The 23670-nt window shown below is 39.2% G+C and overlaps 1 protein-coding gene across 3 annotated transcripts in view; it reads right to left on the reverse strand.

Moving 5' to 3' along the window:
* Positions 1–23670, reverse strand: part of LOC128698667 (bestrophin-4-like) — a 229640-nt gene that overhangs the window by 62239 nt on the left and 143731 nt on the right. For 2 of the 3 annotated variants that reach the window (XM_070104002.1, XM_070104003.1), the window contains exons 4-7: positions 19281–19452; positions 17596–17725; positions 15110–15348; positions 3337–3570 (exon numbers count right to left, since the gene is read on the reverse strand). In XM_070104002.1, coding sequence (XP_069960103.1) covers positions 3337–3570; positions 15110–15348; positions 17596–17725; positions 19281–19452 — 775 coding nt within the window. The remainder of the gene's footprint in view (positions 1–3336; positions 3571–15109; positions 15349–17595; positions 17726–19280; positions 19453–23670) is intronic. The other variant, XM_070104004.1, reaches the window with a different exon arrangement.

Consider the following 23670-nt stretch of genomic DNA (forward strand, 5'->3'; position numbering starts at 1 on the left):
TGGCACTGAGGGATAACCGTCCTATAACCTTGGAGTTTTGTATTGTTGATTTGACGATGTCTCCTGTGTTTCCCTCTCGTTAGCACTGGTACAGGTGATATGATGGTGGTACAGATATGATGCTACTGTCAGTACGAACGTCAGTAAAGATGACATCAAAGAAGTGCTAAGAAACAAAGGAAGGCTCTCTATCTTCAGGTGAAAATGAAGATTATAAACAAGTACAAAGCTGGTAAAAAAGTGCAAGTGATAGCCAATGACTTAAAGTTGGCGCAGTCTACTATTTCCACTATCTTGAAGTATAAAGATAGAGTGAAAGAGGCAGTGAAAGCATCGATAGGATTTCAAGCCATAATAACCAGGCAGCGGAAAGGCCTCATTCATGAAATGGAGAAATTACTGGCATCTGGTTTGACAATCAGATACAAAAAAAAAAAATGACAATGTGCCTTTTAATTATTCAAGCCAAGGCATGCAGTATCTTTGAGACTTTGAAGGCACATGAAGGTGAGGAATCAACAAACATTTATGGCAAGCCATGGATCATTCCAATGGTTTCGTCGGAGATTCAACTTGCATAATAAGAGTGTCAGTGGTGAGGCGGCAAGCACAGATGCAGAAGCAGCGGAAAGATTTGTTGAATAGTCTGATAAAATCATCGAGAAAGGCGGATACCGTCCAGAACAAATCTTTAATGTGGATGAAGCTGGACTTTTTTGGAAGATAATGCCCGAAAGGTCCTACGTACACAAAGAAGATGAAGCAATGCCCGGTTTCAAGGCTTTTAATGACAAGGTCACATCGTTGTTGGGAGGAAATGTTGCTGGGTTGAATAAATAATGTAAAAGTATGATAAAGATGCCCAAATTAATAAAAAATGACATTACATGGAGAGGTATTGGAAGGCGGGCAAAGCTATGTGAGAGGGAGAAGGCGTGACGGTCTCAGTAATTCATGGCTCACCATGGAATGTGGAGATATGACTCACGGCACTATAAAATATTGTATAATTATACTATTACTATCAATAAAGGTTATCTACCTATCACATTTATTCCAGAATAATAATAGGTATAACATAAATAATGTAGAAGCATTATAAAGACACTCAAATTAATAAAAACTGACATTATATGGAGAGGTATTGAAGGGTGGGCAGCAGGGGAAGGAAAAAAAAAAAGTGACCACAACCATTACAGAAAACGTTATGTGCTACACACCTGAAGGGGTAACTATAATCACTATTATCCTATGCAAAGACTGAAAAAAGTGCGATTTTCTCTAAAAACAAAATTTCCCAAGTACATAATCAGCTACACACGTGTTTCCTGGAATATCTCGGAAGTAAGTTATTGACCTATTTCATGTTGTACATATTTCCATTAATAATAAATGGACTGAAAGGATTTTCACAGCAAACATAAAACTGAATAGTATTTTAATTTCGGGGGGGGGGGGGGGGTGACATTTTTGAAGTATCAAAAAGGGGTGATTCCTCGATTAGCAACGAATTCGTTTACTGACGTGGTCTTACGGATGGAACTCCATCAATAAATGAAGAAAGGCTGTATTCGTATAGCTTTATAAATATTCATATAAGAATATGAGAAAACAAATAGAGAACATTTTTTGGTGCAATACTGTACCAGCACAAAGGGGGAGAGAGAGAGTGAGAGAGAGTGAGAGAGAGTGAGAGAGAGTGAGAGTGAGTGAGAGTGAGAGTGAGAGAGAGTGAGAGAGAGAGAGTGAGAGAGTGAGAGTGAGAGAGAGTGAGAGTGAGAGAGAGTGAGAGAGAGAGAGAGAGTGAGAGAGAGAGAGAGAGAGAGAGTGAGAGAGAGAGTGAGAGAGAGAGTGAGAGAGAGAGAGAGAGAGTGAGAGAGTGAGAGAGAGAGAGAGAGAGAGAGAGAGAGAGAGAGAGAGTGAGTGAGTGAGTGAGTGAGTGAGTGAGTGAGTGAGTGAGTGAGTGAGTGAGTGAGTGAGAGAGAGAGAGAGAGAGTGAGTGAGTGAGAGAGAGAGAGAGAGAGAGAGAGAGAGAGAGAGAGAGAGAGAGAGAGAGAGAGATAGATAGATACTGAAAGGAAAAGACATACAGACATAGACATACGTGAATACAAACAGCTACAGGCAAAGACACATACAGACAGATTCTGACAAAACAATACAGATGCAGACATAAAAATACAGAATTTCTAATAATGAAAAATGCAGAAATTACCATCAAAAATATATTATGACAGAGTAATATAGTAGTATACTGTAGACAGAATATGACTCCAGATACACATATACCAGTAAGTGTGAGCACTAAAACTACAGAGTAGTATGGTGGTCTGGTGGTTAACGCTCTGGCTTCACACGGTGAGGGCCTGGGTTCGATTCCCAGCCAGAGTAGAAACATTGGACGTGTTTCTTTCCACCTGTTGTCTATGTTCCCCATCAGTAAAATGGGTACCTGGGTGTTAGTCGACTGGTGTGGGTCGCATCCCGGGACACTGACCTAATTTGCCCGACATGCGGAGCATAACAAGGGAGTTTCTATATAGTAGTATGTCATTGTTGTCAGCTAGGACTGTATACCTTGTACATGTACTTGTAGTAAATAAAGATATTATTATTATTATTAGACAGAATATGACTCCAGATACACATATACCAGTAAGTGTGAGCACTAAAACTATTCAAAGCTTTAAAATTATTTATGACAAAATTATAAGAGATGGAACACCACAAATTATTACATGTAAAAATTACTACATGTAGAAATTACTACAAGTAAAAATTACTACATGTAAAAATTACTACAGTAAAAAGAAAAACTTTCATTTTAGTTTACCCTGCCTCAGTGGGAGATGGCTGGTGCATTTAAACCCTTAAACGGTCCAAACAAATCGACGTTCACATTCGTAGTGCTACAAAAGTAGATCTACTTTTTTTACATATTTTCATATGTAACAAAAAAAAATGCAGATAAAAGTTTTTTTTACGTTTTCAAATGTAAAACAAAAAAGAAGATCTACATTTTTTTACATACTTTCAGATGTTGAAAAAACTTATATATATGTTTGGACCATTTAAGGGTTAATTAAAAAAAAAATCTGTTTTAGTTTACCCTGCCTCAGTGGGAGATGGCTGGTGCATTTAAAAAAACTTTTGTTTTAGTTCACCCTGCCTCAGTGGGAGATGGCTGGTGCATTTAAATAAAACTTTTGTTTCTTCTTTTCCAGTTCACCTGCCTTGGTGGGAGACAACCTTTGCATTGAAAAAAGCACCACAAGCATACAGCTACCTCCTGTAATTAGAAACTGGTCATTACAAAGACATAACTACATGTCCTACCTGAATATTCCTATCAATGAGCCAGTTGACCTCAAAGTCGTCGTCGTCCTCACCAAAAGGGTTGACCAGACTCTCGGCAACCTTGAGCCAGCCCATGTAGAAGAAGAACTGCAGTATGGTGAACACTGGGAAGTAGAAGTCAATGTTGTTCTTGGGATAGTTCTGTGCCGGGTCCAAGAACTGTCGCCCCATGATGGTTGACAGGAAGAACATGTACACTGCCAAACTCACTACCTGTATACATATAAACAGTTGTAAACTAGATTTAGGAAGCCTAATATACACAAATAACCCGCACATAAAAGAGAGAAGCTTACGACGACGTTTCGGTCCGACTTGGACCATTGACAAACTCACACTGTGACTCTCTGACTATGTGACTTTGTCAATGGTCCAAGTCGGACCGAAACGTCGTCGTAAGCTTCTCTCTTTTATGTGCGGGTTATTTGTGTATCGTTCCAGTCACGGTGTTGTGCCTTTTTGTTATTTAACCCTCTGAGGGTCCGTCCCGTAGATCTATGGCTTTACGTTCAGTGTCCAAACCGTAGATCTACGTCATGAGCTCAGCTCACTCTGATAAACTGTGAGTGGTACATTTGGGCCTAGATATGAGAGAATACATCTATGTGGTATGTGTGCACCCCATAAAACAGATCCTGCAGCACGCTGTGTATAATGAGAGAAAAAAACTGAAATCATGATTTTTCGATTAAAACAGCGACTTTGCAGTGTTTTTTCGTATGTTTTTTATAGTTCTATTTGCGATTTCTTGGTCTCATTTGATAGAATGGAAGACATATTACAGAAATAGAGATGATTTTGATTGGTTTTAGCACTGGAAATGGCTTGAAACTGAGCTCAAAGTAGCAGAAATGTTAAATTTTTGCCGATATTCAAGAGTAAACAAATGACCTCACACGTCTAATACACGCCAGCTGGTAGGTCTAATATGCATTCACAAATATGGTGATGATATTTATACAATTATTACAGTATTGCATAACAGTAAATCTTCTATTTTTTGGTGTGAATAAAAATTCATTATGTGAATAAAAAATCAAAATGGTATTTATTTGTAAAGCCTCAAAACGTAACTAATGAACAGAGGAAATGTTAGTTTAGTTCGAGGAATACCTACATTGTTTATTCTGGACCCTATTTTGAAATTGGAATATTTTGAACTTTGTGTTAAATTGGCCAAATTAACAATTTCCGATCACTTTAATTTGTAGTTGAAACAGTTGACTTGGCGATTTCTTGTGCTCAATAGATAGAATAGAAGTAATACTAGTGAAATAGCTAAGAATTTGGTTGACTGGAATAATGTAATTGGCCTAAAATGGGAGTCAAAGTCGGCAAAATCGCCGATTCGTAAATATCGCTGACACATCAAAATTCGCGAGAGCATAATTTCGTCAATTTTCCATCAAATTTCGTACTTTTTGTTTTATCACCTTCACAAAAAGATTCTCTACCATTTCATAAGAAAAAATAACAAATTTTTTTTTTTAAATTCTTGGACACTGAAGGGGTTAAGGGCTAGATTTAGGAAGCCACTTCAGACTTAGGGCCTAGATTTGGACCCTGAAGCCTAATATACATATACACAGGGTTAAGCCTAATATACATATACACAGCTGTAAACTAGATTTAGGAAGCCTAATATACATATACACAGTTGTAAACTAGATTTAGGAAGCCTAATATACATATACACAGTTGTAAACTAGATTTAGGAAGCCTAATATACATATACACAGTTGTAAACTAGATTTAGGAAGCCTAATATACATATACACAGTTGTAAACTAGATTTAGGAAGCCTAATATACATATACACAGTTGTAAACTAGATTTAGGAAGCCTAATATACATATACACAGTTGTAAACTAGATTTAGGAAGCCTAATATACATATACACAGTTGTAAACTAGATTTAACATAAGAACATAAGAATGGAGGAAAACTGCAGAAGGCCTACTGGCCCATGCGAGGCAGGTCCTTATCAAAACGACTACTACCCAAAACTTCCCAAGAAACAACTCCCGCACCCAATGACACCAATCAAACCCAGCCCCTCCCACTCATATATTTGTCCAGTCTCTTCTTAAAGCTACCCAAGGTCCTAGCCTCTATCACCCCACTGGGAAGACTGTTCCACGCATCTACAACTCTGTTAGAAAACCAGTACTTACCTATGTCCTTTCTAAATCTAAATTTATCCAACTTAAATCCATTATTCCTGGTTCTTACCTGGTTCGACACCCTCAGTACTTCATTAATATCTCCCTTGTTTATGCCTGTCATCCACTTATACACTTCAATGATATCTCCCCTCATTCTACGCCTCTCCAGAGAGTGGAGATTTAAGGCTTTGAGTCTATCTTCATACGGGAGGTTCCTTACACAGTAAATCATTTTAGTCATTCTTCTCTGTATGTTCTCTAATGAGTCTATGTCCATCCTGTAGTAAGGGGACCAAAACTGAGCAGCATAATCTAAATGAGGCCTCACTAGTGATGTATAGAGCTGTAAAATAACTTTTGTACTTCTGTTACTTATACTTCTTGAGATAAATCCAAGTAATCCGTTGGCCTTGTTGCACACACTAAGGCACTGCTGTCTTGGCTTTAGATTTCTGCTTACCATGACTACCAAGTCTTTTTCACATTCTGTATGATCAAGCTCTACTTCACCTAGATTATAGCTTCGAGGGTTATTTTCATTACCAAGGGCAAGTACCTTACACTTATCTACATTGAACTTCATCTGCCATTTTTCAGACCAAGACATTAATTTGTCCAAATATACATATACACAGTTGTAAACTAGATTTAGGAAGCCTAATATACATATACACAGTTGTCAACTAGATTTAGGAAGCCTAATATACATATACACAGTTGTAAACTAGATTTAGGAAGCCTAATATACATATACACAGTTGTCAACTAGATTTAAGTAGTATGCATATTTCAAAATTTTATTTGTTTTAGTGTTAAAAAATTTAATGTAGCTTACATGTGATAAATATTGCTAAGCACAAGAGAAAGACACCAGTATGCAGAGCAATTTGGACTTTCTTCTCAGCTTTCAATTGTATCAAATTGTATCTGCATTATAATAAGATCAAAATCTTAATTACAATTAACTGGAATGTATAACTGCTGTAACTTCTTTGTATCGCTCATAAGAAATAAAAAAAAGAAAGATTGCATTTTTAATTCAATTAAACCCAGAGAGGGATACTTCTAGAGTCTTCATCCATTATACCTGGGTATGCTGCACCCAGAGAGTACAAATATTAAAATAAAATCATTCTAATTCTAGGTAGTAGGTTGGTAGACAGCAACCGCCCAGGGAGGTACTACCGTCCTGCCAAGTGAGTGTAAAATGGAAACCTGTAATTGTTTTAACACAATGGTAGGATTGCTGGTGTCTTTTTTCTGTCTCATAAACATGCGTGTTGTAAGAGGCGACTAAAATGCCGGGAGCAAGGGGCTAGTAACCTCTTCTCCTGTATATATTACTAAATGTAAAAGGAGAAACTTTCGTTTTTCCTTTTGGGCCACCCCGCCTCGGTGGGATACGGCCGGTGTGTTGAAAGAAGAAGAAGAAACATGCAAGATTTCAGGTACATCTTGCTACTTCTACTTACACTTAGGTCACACTTCACATACATGTACAAGCATATATATATATACACACCCCTCTGGGTTTTCTTCTATTTTCTTTCTAGTTCTCATTCTTGTTTACTTCCTCTTACCTCCATGGGGAAGTGGAACAGAATTCTTCCTCCGTAAGCCATGCATGCTGTAAGAGGCGACTAAAATGCTGGGAGCAAGGGGCTAGTAACCTCTTCTCCTGTATATATCATTAAATGTAAAAGGAGAAACTTTCGTTTTTCCTTTTGGGCCACCCCGCCTCGGTGGGATACGGCCAGTGTGTTGAAAGAAGAAGAAGAAACATGCAAGATTTCAGGTACATCTTGCTACTTCTACTTACACTTAGGTCACACTTCACATACATGTACAAGCATATATATATACACACCCCTCTGGGTTTTCTTCTATTTTCTTTCTAGTTCTCATTCTTGTTTACTTCCTCTTACCTCCATGGGGAAGTGGAACAGAATTCTTCCTCCGTAAGCCATGCATGCTGTAAGAGGCGACTAAAATGCCGGGAGCAAGGGGCTAGTAACCTCTTCTGTATATATTACTAAATGTAAAAGGAGAAACTTTCACTTTTTCTTTTGGGCCACCCCGCCTCGGTGGGATACAGCTGGTGTGTTGAAAGAAAGAATCATTCTAAGAGTTATTCTCCATGGGAAAGTGGAAAAGAATTCTTCCTCTAAGCCATGTAAGAGGCGATTAAAATACTGGGAGCAAGAAGCTAGTAACCCTTTCTCCTGTATAAATTACTAAATTTTAAAAGAAAATCTTTCATTTATCTTTTTAGGTCGCCCAGCCTCAGTGGGATACAGACAGTTCGTTGAAAAGAAAAAGAAAAATTTTCTTCATTAAGTCACCCTGCCTCAATGGGAGATGGCCAGTGAATTGAAAAAAATAATTACAGGTTAAATGGTAGTACATGGTAGTACAATCTAAATATTATAGAAAGCAATACACAAAATGGTCATAATAGTAACATGACTCAAAAAATCAAAATAAACACGACTGCAAACAAATCATGGAATGGGTGGAGTCTGAGCCCACTGCAAGTGAGTCCCGAAACTCCCAGGCCACTGCATTAAACACTGACCTGTGAGTTTTAAGACTCACCTGCATGGCTTCAAACCCTGCCCATTCCATGATTTAATTAGCACAATGAGCTTTAACCTCAAGCAACTCCCTTAAAATCAAGAAAACCACGGAAGGGCAATACACATGGTAGCAACACTACTCATACAGTACAGAATAACCAAATACAAAGTACAATAAACTATACATTAAAAATATGCATAGAGGAGACAGATTTGGGCACAACAAAAGTTGACTAAAGGTTTTGGATGCAAAAGAAGCAGTCAGGAAATAAAATAAATAGCTAACATACAAAAAAAGAACCCCAACTGCAAAAGGTACAGAAATTAAACAATTACTAAAAATAATCACAAAAGTTATTCAAGAAAATTGTCACCAGTTAAAAAGTAGCTAATGAAGAATTAGATATCTTTATTTGTAGACATTTCACCATCCCCTAGGTAGTAGGTTGGTAGACAGCAACCGCCCAGGGAGGTACTACTGTCCTGCCAAGTGAGCGTTAAATGGAAACCTGTAATTGTTTTACATGATGGTAGGATTGCTGGTGTCTTTTCTCTGTCTCATAAACATGCAAGATTTCAGGTACATCTTGCTACTTCTACTTACACTTAGGTCACACTACACATACATGTACAAGCATATATATTCATACAAACCCCTCTGGGTTTTCTTCTATTTTCTTTATAGTTCTTGTTCTTGTTTGTTTCCTCTTATCTCCATGGGGAAGTGGAACAGAATTCTTCCTCCGTAAGCCATGTGTGTTGTAGGAGGCGACTAAAATGCCGGGAGCAAGGGACTAGTAACCCCTTCTGTATGTATTACTAAATGTAAAAGGATAAACTTTCGTTTTTCCATTTGGGCCACCCCGCCTCGGTGGGATACGGCTGGTGTGTTAAAAGAAAAAAGAAAGATTTCACCATCCATTGGCTTTATCAGTACAATTCAAGGAAGAGTGTAGAAAGATATACATAAGACAAGGTAATCAGTCCCTCAGCCTTGGAGTTGGTGATGAGTGCTGATCAACTCCACCAAGCCTTTGGATGGTAAAACATCTACAAATAAAGATACCCACATGTTGTACATAGTATCCAAGTCTTCATCTTGCTGGTACTGTATACAATTCATGTACAAAGTGGTTGTTGCTTTGAATATAGAAAGGAAACAAAAAAAATGATTATGAGGAAGACAGACAAATCAGTATGATCACTAAATGTATAAATGAATATTTAGAATATTTACTTTGTTTTATACTTAATTCTAACTATAGATTCACTACAAATCTTACGTTTACAAGTATTGATCCTGATACCAACCTCTTATTGAATGACTTAAATGAATCAAACAGCTACTGTAATTACTACACAGCAGAACAATCAAAGGCACTTTTCAGAGCCAACAACAACATAACTATCTTTAACTACAACATCAGATCTTTAAGCAAACATTACGATGACCTCATAGCATTATTAAATTCCTTGCATGCCAATATGTCCATCATTACACTAAATGAAACCTGGCTAAAGCCTGATACTACTGATGTCTATGCCATTCCTGGTTACACAGCCATACACAACTGTAGGCCAGATCAACAAGGGGGTGGCACAGCTATATACTACTCAGACCAACTAGAATGTATCACTAATACTTGCACAAGGGATGAACATGGGGAATATATAATAGCTAAATTCAAATCCAAATACCTACAAAAACCTCTCACATTGATAAACATTTACAGAGTTCCACAGTCAAACATTAGCCGATTTAGTCAAAACCTAGGAAGTATGATAACTGATGCATGCATGAACAAAGATCACTTACTACTCTCAGGTGACTTCAATATAAATCTCCTGCAAGACCAGGACCCACACATTACTGAATTAACAAACACAATGAGTAACTGCATGTTGCTACCAGCAGTAACAAAACCTACAAGAGTTACAGAGACTAGTGTTTCCCTACTAGACCACATCTGGACCAACACCATATCCCCTTTAAAATCAGGCATAAACACAGATAATACCACAGACCACTACCCTACTTTCCTCATAACAACTCATGGTAAATTACCCCAAGACACTACTAAAGTCACCTTCAGACTTCACAATGAGGCAGCCATTAATAACTTCACAACAGCAGTAACAAACATTGACTGGCACACTGAGCTAGAAATCTATACAGATATTGACGAATGTACTAATAATTTTCTAAAAAAGACCCAATACCTCTATAACAAGCACTGCCCTAAAAAACTAAACAGATGAGAGCTAAGAGACTGAACAGTCCCTGGCTAACACCCAGCATTCTCAAATCCATAAATACAAAACACCGATATGAAAAACAGTACAGAATGGGTCACATAACCAGAGACCAAACAAAACGTTACTCATCAATCCTAACCAGCCTGATAAGAAGGGCTCAAAAACTGTATTATGAGAACAGATTATCCAACTTACGAGGTGATATAAAAAAAGACCTGGAAAACCCTATCAGAAATTCTGGGAACAAAAAAGATATCACAAAATAGCGAAATTAAATTAGCAAAATCAGATGAACCCCAACTCCCACCAACAGAAACAGCAGACAGACTCAATTATTTCTTCTCCAATATAGGAAAAAACCTTGCCAATAAAATCCCAAGCTCAGATACCCCACCAAATGACTACCTCACTGGCAACTACCCGAACACACTGTTCCTAGCTCCGACTAACCCATACGAAGTCTCCCTTATCATCAACACACTAAAAAACAAGACAATCATTGCAACACTTTTTAACAAATCCATTGAATCCTCTACCTTCCCTACAGTTCTCAAAATAGCAAGGGTCACCCCGATCCATAAAGGAGACCACACAGAATTGAATAACTATAGGCCAATATCCAACTTACACCCTCTCTCAAAAATCTTCGAAAAATTAATTCATAAATGAATCTATTCCTACCTCATCTCCCAAAACATACTCAACCCCTGCCAATTTGGATTCAGGCCTAATAAAAATACTAATGATGCTATTATAAACATGCTAGAACATATATACACTGCAATAGAGAAAAAAGAAGTCCCACTGGGGATCTTCATTGACTTACGTAAAGCTTTTGATACAGATGACCATGACTTGCTCCACATAAAATTGTCACACTATGGAATAAGAGGGCACTCCCTCAACTACCTTAAGTTATACCTCAGCAACAGAAGCCAATATGTGTACACAAATGGGGCAAACACTTCCGCACAACCAATTACAGTTTGTGTCCCACAGGGAAGTGTCCTTGGCCCTCTTCTCTTTCTCCTATACATAAATGACCTACCAAATGCTTCGCAATTACTCAAACCCACACTATTTGCAGATGACACTACATACGTCTTCTCTCACCCGAGCCCAGTCATGCTAGCCAATACTGTAAATACCGAATTACAGAAAATATCTACCTGGATGAGGACTAACAAACTTACACTAAACATTGACAAAACCTACTTCATTCAGTTTGGTAACAGAGCTACAGATGTCCCTCTTAACATAATGATAAATGGATCACCTATCACAAAGCTAACAGAGGGAAAATAGAGACAATAGACTCAAATTCCATACACATATACCTGGAGTTTACCTCGAGAGAGTTCCGGGGGTCAACGCCCCCGCGGCCCGGTCTGTGACCAGGCCTCCTGGTGGATCAGAGCCTGATCAACCAGGCTGTTGCTGCTGGCTGCATGCAAACCAACGTACAAGCCACAGCCCGGCTGATCAGGAACTGACTTTAGGTGCTTGTCCAGTGCCAGCTTGAAGACTGCCAGGGGTCTGTTGGTATTGGTAATCCCCCTTATGTGTGCTGGGAGGCAGTTGAACAGTCTTGGGCCCCTGACACTTATTGTATGGTCTCTTAACGTGCTAGTGACACCCCTGCTTTTCATTGGGGGGATGGTGCATCGTCTGCCAAGTCTTTTGCTTTCGTAGTGAGTGATTTTTGTGTGCAAGTTCGGTACTAGTCCCTCTAGGATTTTCCAGGTGTATATAATCATGTATCTCTCCCTCCTGCATTCCAGGGAATACAGGTTTAGGAACCTCAAGCGCTCCCAGTAATTAAGGTGTTTTATCTCCGTTATGCGCGCCGTGAAAGTTCTCTGTACATTTTCTAGGTCGGCAATTTCACCTGCCTTGAAAGGTGCTGTTAGTGTGCAGCAATATTCCAGCCTAGATAGAACAAGTGACCTGAAGAGTGTCATCATGGGCTTGGCCTCCCTAGTTTTGAAGGTTCTCATTATCCATCCTGTCATTTTTTTAGCAGATGCGATTGATACAAATTTCTAAGAAAATTTCCAAGACCGTAGGCATACTATCAAAAATACAGTACTATGTTCCACAGTCAGCCCTCCTGGCCCTATATCACTCTCTTATTTACCCCTATCTCACCTATGGAATTTGTGCATGGGGCACAACAACAATTAACCATCTCAGACCACTAATTACCCAACAAAAGGCTGCAGTCAGAATGATAACAAATTCCCACTACAGGCAGCACACTCCACCAATATTCAAAACACTAAACCTACTCACCATACAAAACATCCATACTTATTACTGCACCTATTACATACATAGAACACTTAACTCTGATATTAACCCTCCCCTCAAACATCTTACCAACCTCAACAGAACACATGACCACAACACAAGTTCCTCGTGTCCATCTCACGCTATGCAAAAACTCAATGCACATAAAAGGCCCTAAAATCTGGAATTCATTACCTGTAAATATAAAAGAAACACTACCTGTTTATAAATTCAAGTCTCTTCTCAAAGATCACTTACTCACTCAAAACCAAATAAATACTGAATAACTGAACCTTATAAATTGTATATCTTAAATGTTTCTCATAATTATATCACATAAATGTTAAACCTAAGACCCAATCTAACTTTGTTATTTTTTAAATACACTACCTAACAGAATACTCCATTCTACTGAATGTACAGCAATGCATGCAACCATATGACCTGTCTTTGTAATACTCATTTGTGCTTTATTGTTATCTGTTTACAATAATGTTTTATCACTGATTACATCATTGCTTAGTTAATCTTAAGTTAATTTTAAGCCAGCCCGTAATGCTATGCATACAAGTGGCTTTGGCATGCTGCTCTTACCTGTATTTTTTTGTACCTCTGTATGTATGTTCAAATTATTAAATAAATAAATAAATAAATAAATAAATGATTTCAACATTAGAAAGTACAGTAGAACCCCTGTATCCACGAATTCAGCTTCTGCAGTTTCGGTTATCCACGGTTTACTGTAGCCCAAAAATAACCCTTAATTTTGCTTAATAATGGCCCCAAAATGCAAAATTTTTGATGCTGACAGTTCTCCAAAGTCAAAGACAAGCTGTGAAGTGCTTCCCATCAGTGATAAAATGTTAATTCTCGATTTATTGTACGTAATTTATCAATTAAACCTTATCATAGCTATGTATGTAAACAAAAAACAACTTATATATGGGGTTTGCTACTGACCACAGTTCTGGGTATCCACAACAGATCTTGGAACATATCCCCTGGGAATACAGGGGAACTACTGTATATAGCAGTTTATAAATGCTATGAAGCAACACGAGTTAGTTGACTATAGCTTAATAAACCATACCACGCACGGGGATAGAACCCGCGATCAGCTTAATACATGTGGTGACTTAAGAACATAAGAAAAGAGGAACACTGCAGCAGGTGTACTGGCCCATACTTGGCAAGTTTTTCTCAAACCCAAACCCAGTAATAAAAACATCTGCCCAACCCATTTTCAAATTTACTCTAATGTGCAGAAAAGGGAATTTCACAATGTTAATATTTTAGTTATCTGTGTGACCATTCTAACCATTTGCATCGTGATACAATACAAACACAAATACAGTGGACCCCCGGTTAACGATATTTTTTCACTCCATAAGTATGTTCAGGTGCCAGTACTGACCGAATTTATTCCCATAAGGAATATTGTGAAGTAGATTAGTCCATTTCAGACCCCCAAACATACACGTACAAACGCACTTACATAAATACACTTACATAATTGGTCGCATTCGGAGGTGATCGTTATGCGGGGGTCCACTGTACATATTTATTTCCTTGTAAAGCATACAATGTGTGGTTGACATGTTATAAGATTTTAATTACAAAGATGGCCACTATCGTGCCTAGGCACATCAGGCAGACTAATACTAACTCTTACGCTATTTTGAGAATCAACTGCCGGTGCTAGCCAGGTTATGTCAGCCCATCACAGTAGAAGAAACAGAAGATGCAAAAACAATGAGAAATAGTAACCAAGACTAACACACACTCAAGCTAAACAAAATAGAAAACTTCTTGTATGACCCACATAGGTTTAGTATACATTTAAGAACATAATAATAATAAAGAAGATTTACTAATTGATGTCTAGTAAGCAGGGAAACAACTTGAGGTGAAGAAAGTCATATAATGACCTGTTTCCTTATATTTTAATGTACTTTACAAGATGTCACAGCACACATGACAAGAGGAATGTATTAATGTTGGTAGAATTTCCAACAATAAGTAAAGTAAAAGGACACAAGTGCAACTAATGTGACATTTTATTGTGGCAACGTTTTGCTCTCCAGGAGCTTTATCAAGCTGTGGCTTGATAAAGCTCCTGGAGAGCGAAACGTTGCCACAATAAAATGTCACATTAGTTGCACTTGTGTCCTTTTACTTTACGAGAGGAATGTAACATTCAAATGAATTAGTTCCACTTCATCCCTATTTTTTTACCATTACCATTATGTCAATCAGACATAACTGTTCCATGTGGAGACACAAATCTGAGTGCACACAAGAAGTATACCAATCCAGTCATAACTGTCCTGCACAGAGACACTAACCTGAGTGTACACAAGAGATATACCAATCTGGTTGTAATTGTCCTGCACAGAGACACTAACCTGAGTGTACACAAGAGATATACCAATCTGGTTGTAATTGTCCTGCATGGAGACACTAACCTGAGTGTAAACAAGAGGTATACTGATCCAGTCATAACTGAGGAGGCCACCACACTTTCCCCTCAGGTTATTAAGCTCATCTATAATTGTCTTGACAGCAAAGTCATCCCTGATGCGTCCTTCCCGTCTAGCACGTGCAACAAGTGTCCCCGCCCACACCAGTGGAAGGTAATATAGAGAGTACACTGTCTTCTCCGCCAAGCTCTCAAAGATTTTCTTCTCATTAGCTGTCATGAAGCCTAGAAAAAGGAAAAAATTATTTGTGAAACATTGTGCAAAATAATGGTCCATTATGAGACCTGCAGAATAATGGAGATCCCTCCTAAAAAATGTAGGATGGTATACTTGGAGGGTGTCATATGGGTCAATGCCCTTGTGGCCCAGTACATGACCAGGACTCAATATCCGAGTATAACTTTTCCCAAGAGGAGGGCAAGGATTTCCAGAGATGTAAGAGAACAAGTAAAAAAGAAAACTATCAATATGGCTGTTTTCCCATGACATACATGATCCAGTGAGGGGGAACAACTGCCTCCCACCAAGTGCCTTTCCCAGCACATGCCTATATTTTGTTCAAAGATTCCAGTTTTGCTGGCATGTCATATCTGGTATTCAAGGTCAGGAAAGACTTGATATAGAGGATCTTTTTCATGACAGCAACAAGGATAACAAGAGGCCATATTTACATATTAAGAAAACGCTAGAGGTGAATTAATACTAGAAATATCTTTGCAGAGTGCTAGATAAATGTAATTAAAGAAAGATTTAGTAAGCGCTACAACCACTGGAAATTCTAAAATCTTATATCATTAAAAAATTACTGTAGATGAGACACTATGAGTAGAGCTCTGCTCCAGTAGCCGCAAATATTTACAAATAGGTAATTACACAGTTTCACCATCAATCATACTATCACTGTCTTGCCAGAGGTGTGTAGATACAACAGCACTGTACATTGTTAGCATATATTATACAAAAAGTCCAAGTACTAGAAACAAGATAAACAAGATTGGTCAATTATGCAGAAAACTTTTATATTATTGGAAAAACTAAGATGTGGTGTTATCTTAAGATACTAGTCACCATATTCAGGATTTCAATTATTCCACACTGACAGAAATAATGAGAAGGGAGTGGAGTGGAGTGGAGCTATATGTCCCAGAAAACTCCACTGCATAAAAACAGATATAAAGGCTGGAGAAACAGGAGGGAACAAGTTGGGTAGAATTTCTAGGACATGAAAAATTTATTTTTACGCATGTTATACCAACCCCAAAATTTGAAAAGTCATCATTGAAGACTTCCTTGGGATGAAACTGTTAAAGTTTAACAATGTAATGCAGTGATTCTGAGGGGTTTTAGCTTTAACCAAATTGATTGAAATTCTTTCATTAAGAGTTTAAAGTCTGCTTTATAAGTGAGACCAGAGAAGGACTAAGTTTTGTTAGATGACTATTTATGCCTTTTGCATTTAAATAATAATAGTGGAGACAACAATGGCAGTGGCAGCAGCAGCAACAGTAGTAGTAGTAGTATAGGCAACAGAACTGACAGTAACAGCTGCAGGATGAGCAAAAGTAATGATGGCAGGACAAGCTTCATCTTAGTAAGTCACATGTTGTAGCTCAAACAATGTGCAGAAACCACTTCAAATGTTAACATATGATGAATTCTCCATGACATGCATAACGGAGATAAAACACCTCAATTACTGGGAGCGCCTGAAGTTCCTAAACCTGTACTCCCTGGAACGCAGGCGGCAGAGATACATGATTATATACACCTGGAAAATCCTAGCGGGACTAGTACCAAACTTGCACATGAAAATCACTCACTACGAAAGCAAAAGACTCAGCAGATGATGCTACATCCCCCCAATGAAAAGCAGGGGTGTCACCAGCATGTTAAGAGACAAAACAGTAAGTGTCAGGGGCCCAAGACTGTTCAACTGCCTCCCAGCATACATAAGGGAGATAACCAATAGACCCCTGGCTGTCTTCAAGCAGGCACTGGACAAGCATCTAAAGTCGGTACCTGACCAGCCGGGCTGTGGCTCGTACGTTGGATTGCGTGCAGCCAGCAGTAACAGCCTGGTTGATCAGGCCCTGATCCATCATGAGGCCTGGTCACAGACCGGACCGCGGGGGCGATGACCCCTGGAACTCTCTCCAGGTAAACTCCAGGTTGCTGTGTTCTTGGTAACCTCTACTATTAGGATATGTAACCCAGCATTGAGTAAGGGGTAAGGGGAATTATTCCACAAATCTACTAGGCGTCTTGCTCCAAGTCTCAGTGCTTTTACATAATAGTGATATATGTAATACTAATTTCTTATCTATAGTGTATTTCCCTTCTTTTCCATTGACAAGTGATTTGTCAAAAGTGTCAGTACAGTTTTTAAAATGTTTTATATAATCGTGTCTTCCTTATCAGTTATCGGCCCGAAGAACAAATGTAAAATTGCAAGTTGACATATTGGTACTTACCTGCTTCCACAAGATGGTCCAGACTGGGGAATCTTTTCTTGGCTCTTGGAGTGATCATGGTCAGAGTAAGAACGAAAGACAGGTTAACATAGCGTACGATAGTGCGCCGCATGAGGCGACCTTGGCGGTCCTGAAGATGCAAGGAGATGTATGAGTTACAAAGCACAAGAACTGCTTGGTTAATCTGCTAGCATCACTGGGCATTTACTGCCATCACTGCAAATTTCCAGCTATCTCAAAAGTATGCTATTATCAATACCAATATGCTGCTATCATGATTAATTTGCTGTCATATTAAAGATCTTTCAACACACCGGCCATATCCCACCAAGGCAGGGTGGCCCAAAAAGAAAAAGAAAAATTTATCTTTTTAACTTAAGTAATGTATACAGAAGGGGTTACCAGCCCCTTGCTCCTGGCATTTTAGTCGCCTCTTATGACACAAATGGCTTATGGAGGAAGAATTCTGTTCCACTTCCCCATGGAGTATATTAAAGATATAATTGTAATACAGTGGTACCCTGAGTTTCGTACAGCTCCCAACTCAAACAATTATGTAAGTGCATTTTTGTAAGTGTATTTTTGTAAGTGTATTTTTGGGGGTCTGAAACAGACTAATCTAATTTACATTATTCCTTATGGGAACAAACTCGTTCGGTATCAGCACTCGAACAGCCTTCTGGAACGAATTAAGTTCATAACTCGAGGTACCACCGTATATTCAAAACAGTGCAAACCACAACCATAGTTTGTCCATCTCATAGGTAATAAGGCACACAAAATATTGAAGTTAGTTAGTTAAATATCCTTATTATGCACCCCATACCCATCCCGTGGGCAGAATAAATACTGAAGAAAGCTATAATCTCTGCAATATTTATACATAAGTACAGATGTAATATTTAGTGAAGGGATTCAGGGAAACCGGTTATTTTATATAGCCGGACTTGAGTCCTGGAAATGGGAAGTACAATGCCTGCACTTTAAAGGAGGGGTTTGGGATATTGGCAGTTTGGAGGGATATGTTGTGTATCTTTATACATATGTACTTCTAAACTGTTGTATTCTGAGCACCTCTGCAAAAACAGTAATTATGTGTGAGTGAGGTGAAATTGTTGAATGATGATGAAAGTATTTTCTTTTTGGGGATTTTCTTTCTTTTTGGGTCACCCTGCCTCGGTGGGAGACGGCCGACTTGTTAAAAAAAAAAAAGAACTCCTACTAAACAATGACCTAAAGCCAAAAATGGCAGAAATATATTCATACTGCTATTACAAGGCTATGTACCTAGCACTTACCAGAGGCATATGAAACTATGATCGCTGACAGATATTAAAATTTCCATACTGTTGCAATCACTGGATAACCTTCCTTACTAATTTATATTAAAATTAGTTTGAGTCTTTATAGTGAACAAAACTCCTAACCAATAAATATTTAAGTATGAAACTAATACACAAAACCCAGTCCTTAATACTGGTAGCTGTGACTTGATGAAAAATGCTGTAGTTGTACAGGTGGAGAGATCACATATCAATGTCGCATTAAATACAGTGGTATGGGTATGTCCATGCAATAGATGCTGTACTGACATGGAAAGAGGTACAATGAACACAGTGACTCTGAATATCAGTGGATACAGATACAACACGAGGTGATGAAAATGCAAGTATGGAGTGACTCACGTGTCCATGGATGGATGTGGATATGAAGAGAGAGAGTGAATCTGGCCAGGGCAGAGACATGTACTGGCTCCACCAGCGTTTGATGACAATACTGACATAGAAGCCAAGTACAAAGGAGACTGGGATGAGGTCACTGAAGGAGTTACAGTACTGGGACACCTTCTCAAACATCCTGTGAAACACACTTGTACATCAGAAAAATATATGTGCATGAAAAAACTTACTGCACTGACCCAAAAAAAGAACACAAATTCACCATCATTTGTGCCATAGCTGCCTTGCAAGAAGTGCACAAAAATCATAGTTTAAATAATCTTCCAAACTGCAACATCACCACTCCTCCTTTACACTGCAGGAACTGTACTTCCCACCTCCAGAAGTCAAACTTGATTAAGCAGTTTCCCTGAATCCATTCATAAATGTTGCCTTACTCACATTCCTACAGCCTGTCAAGTTCTAAAAACTAAAAACTACTTGTCACCACTTCTTTCTTTCTTTCTTTCAACACACCGGCCATATCCCACCAAGGCAGGGGGGCCCAAAAAGAAAAACGAAAGTTTCTCTTTTAAATTTAGTAATTTATACAGGAGAAGGGGTTACTAGCCCCTTGCTCCCGGCATTTTAGTTGCCTCCTACAACACACATGGCTTACGGAGGAAGAATTCTGTTCCACTTCCCCATGGAGATAATAGGAAGTAAACAAGAAGAAGAACTAGAAAGAAAATAGAAGAATACCCAGAGGGGTGTGTGTATATATATGCTTGTACATGTATGTGTAGTGTGACCTAAGTGTAAGTAGAAGTAGCAAGACGTACCTGAAATCTTGCATGTTTATGAGACAGACAAAAGACACCAGCAATCCTACCATCATGTAAAACAATTACGTACAGGTTTTCGTTGTACACTCACTTGGCAGGACGGTAGTACCTCCCTGGGCGGTTGCTGTTTACCAACCTACTACCTAGGTTGTCACCACTTATTCCGATCAAACATTCTCACCTGCTGGATACTCAAGCCTCTACTAGTTAAAGCCACCCTCACCCTTTCCCTCCAATCCTTCCTGGAATAACTCCTGCCCCTCCTTTCTTCCATGCCAGATTCATACACGTCTTGTTTATCCTGTTGCATTCCATTCTTCCTAATAACCAAATCACCTCAATAACCTCTTCAAAGCCCTCTGAATTGTATATCTTGTAAGCCCACACTATCTTCTAATTTCAATGCGCCCAATCTCCACATAATATTCATGCCTCAAGAAACAACACAACAAGTGTCAGGGTCAAAGACTGTTCAACTGCCTCCCAGCATACATAAGGGGGATTACCAATAGACTCCTGACTGCCTTTAAGAAGGCACTGGACAGGCACCTAAACTCAGTACCTGATCAACCTAGCTATGGTTTACATGCAGCCAGCAGTAACAGCCTGATTGATCAGGCCCTGATCTACCATGAGGCCTCGTCACAGACCGGACAGTGGGGGCACTGATCCCTGAAACCCTCTCCAGGTCTCCAGTATAAGACGATTCACCACTTCCAGCCTCCTCCTCGTTGCAAAATTGAAAGGACATGCCTCGCACATAAGTGTTAGTACCACTATTTTCTGGTACCACAGATAACCTTCATGCTGTCCATACAAACACCTCAACAGACGTCCTACCTTTTTCCTCCCTCGTCTATTCTATGGTTCCCTGTATCTTTTACAGAAACATCTGTAAACACATCCACTCCCATAGCCTAAATATTGTACATTCACTCACTCCACCTTCCTCCAATATCAAATACTGCACAATCACTCACTCCAATCTGATACCAATTCATATCATTTTCATAACATTTTGTTACTCTCATCACCTGCCCATTTTAAAGTTCCTTATTTTACCTAAAAGCAGGTATCCCTATTAGCAATACTGTACTATATAGTAGGTATCCCTATCAGAAATAGGTACAAAATAACAAGCCTGGTCATGAACCAGGAAGCAGGATATTGACCCCCAGAACACCCTCCAAGTATCCCTATGAGAAATAGGTACTAAACAACAGGTACCCTTAACAGCAATACTGTACCAGATAACAGGAATCTCTATCACTAATACTATAATAAAAAGTATCCCTAACACCAGTACTGTACTCAACATCAGAAATCCCTATCAGCAATATTATTCCCAATAACGAGTATCCCCATACTGTACCTAAAATCACAAATACTGAATTTAAAAATAGGTACATACATTCCTATCAATAATACTATACAGAAGATTGTTTACCTAAAAGAAGATATCCCTATCAACATTTCAGTACAGTGGAACCTTGGATGTCGGCTGCATTACTTGTCAGACAAATTGGTTTTCGAATGAGGAATTCAAGAAAAAAATGTCCTGGTTCTCTTAGCTGTCAACCAACAACCTGAATGGCTTAGGTCATGGGCTCACTAACTCACATGCAGTAAACATCTCTTGAGCTTTTGTTGTGCATCTTGTGAACTTTTCGTTATTTTGCAGTTTAGTGCAATTTTTTTTATTGTGAGACAAGCCATTATGGGTATAGAAAAGGACCATTTTGATATCCTCGCCTGCTTGAGGCTTATAGACATAGCCTGGAGGAATGTGTCTTCCAGGACCATGCAGTCAGCATGGAAGAAATTGTGGCCTGACTTTGTGGCAGCCAGGGATTTTGAAGGCTTTGAAGATGAGCCTGAGCTGGTAGAGGATATTGTGTCCCTAGGGAAGACCTTGGGCCTAGAGGTTACTGATGATGATGTGCAGGAGCATAGAGCTGAACTCACCACAGAAGAACTTATAGACCTTCAGAAGAAGCAGCAACAGACTGTAGTGGAAGAGCTGCCATCAGAGGAAGAGGAGGGAAGGGATGATGCGCTCAGTTACACTTGTCAAGGAAATATGTGCTAAATGGTGTGAAGTGCAGGAGTTTGCTGAAAAATGCCATCCAGACAAAGCAGTGGCCATCCATCTCTCTAACATGTACAATGACAGTGTAATGTTTCAATTTAGACAAGTGTTAAACCAGAGCCTGAAACAAACATCACTGGATAGGTTATTAGTGAGACAAAGAACCAGTGAGCCAGAACAAGGTGTTAGTGGTGAAGAGAGACAGAGGAGAAACAACAGCAGAAGCACAGTTGCCTGATGTATTAACAGAAGGCGACTCACCTTCCAAGCAGTAACATGCCCTCTCCTCTCCTCCAACTCCTGCTTCCAGTATGCCATTAGCTCTCCTCTGACAGGTAAGTGGCAGTTAAATTTTCATTTATTTTTTTTTTTTTTTTTTTTTATTATCACACCGGCCGATTCCCACCAAGGCAGGGTGGCCCGAAAAAGAAAAACTTTCACCATCATTCACTCCATCACTGTCTTGCCAGAAGGGTGCTTTACACTACAGTTTTTAAACTGCAACATTAACACCCCTCCTTCAGAGTGCAGGCACTGTACTTCCCATCTCCAGGACTCAAGTCCGGCCTGCCGGTTTCCCTGAATCCCTTCATAAATGTTACTTTGCTCACACTCCAACAGCACGTCAAGTATTAAAAACCATTTGTCTCCATTCACTCCTATCAAACACGCTCACGCATGCCTGCTGGAAGTCCAAGCCCCTCGCACACAAAACCTCCTTTACCCCCTCCCTCCAACCCTTCCTAGGCCGACCCCTACCCCGCCTTCCTTCCACTACAGACTGATACACTCTTGAAGTCATTCTGTTTCGCTCCATTCTCTCTACATGTCCGAACCACCTCAACAACCCTTCCTCAGCCCTCTGGACAACAGTTTTGGTAATCCCGCACCTCCTCCTAACTTCCAAACTACGAATTCTCTGCATTATATTCACACCACACATTGCCCTCAGACATGACATCTCCACTGCCTCCAGCCTTCTCCTCGCTGCAACATTCATCACCCACGCTTCACACCCATATAAGAGCGTTGGTAAAACTATACTCTCATACATTCCCCTCTTTGCCTCCAAGGACAAAGTTCTTTGTCTCCACAGACTCCTAAGTGCACCACTCACTCTTTTTCCCTCATCAATTCTATGATTCACCTCATCTTTCATAGACCCATCCGCTGACACGTCCACTCCCAAATATCTGAATACATTCACCTCCTCCATACTCTCTCCCTCCAATCTGATATTCAATCTTTCATCACCTAATCTTTTTGTTATCCTCATAACCTTACTCTTTCCTGTATTCACCTTTAATTTTCTTCTTTTGCACACCCTACCAAATTCATCCACCAATCTCTGCAACTTCTCTTCAGAATCTCCCAAGAGCACAGTGTCATCAGCAAAGAGCAGCTGTGACAACTCCCACTTTGTGTGTGATTCTTTGTCTTTTAACTCCACGCCTCTTTTCTTTTTCATTTACTGTACAGTATT

Source organism: Cherax quadricarinatus, chromosome 88, assembly GCF_038502225.1.
Source record: "Cherax quadricarinatus isolate ZL_2023a chromosome 88, ASM3850222v1, whole genome shotgun sequence".
Classification (NCBI taxonomy): Eukaryota; Metazoa; Arthropoda; class Malacostraca; order Decapoda; family Parastacidae; genus Cherax; species Cherax quadricarinatus.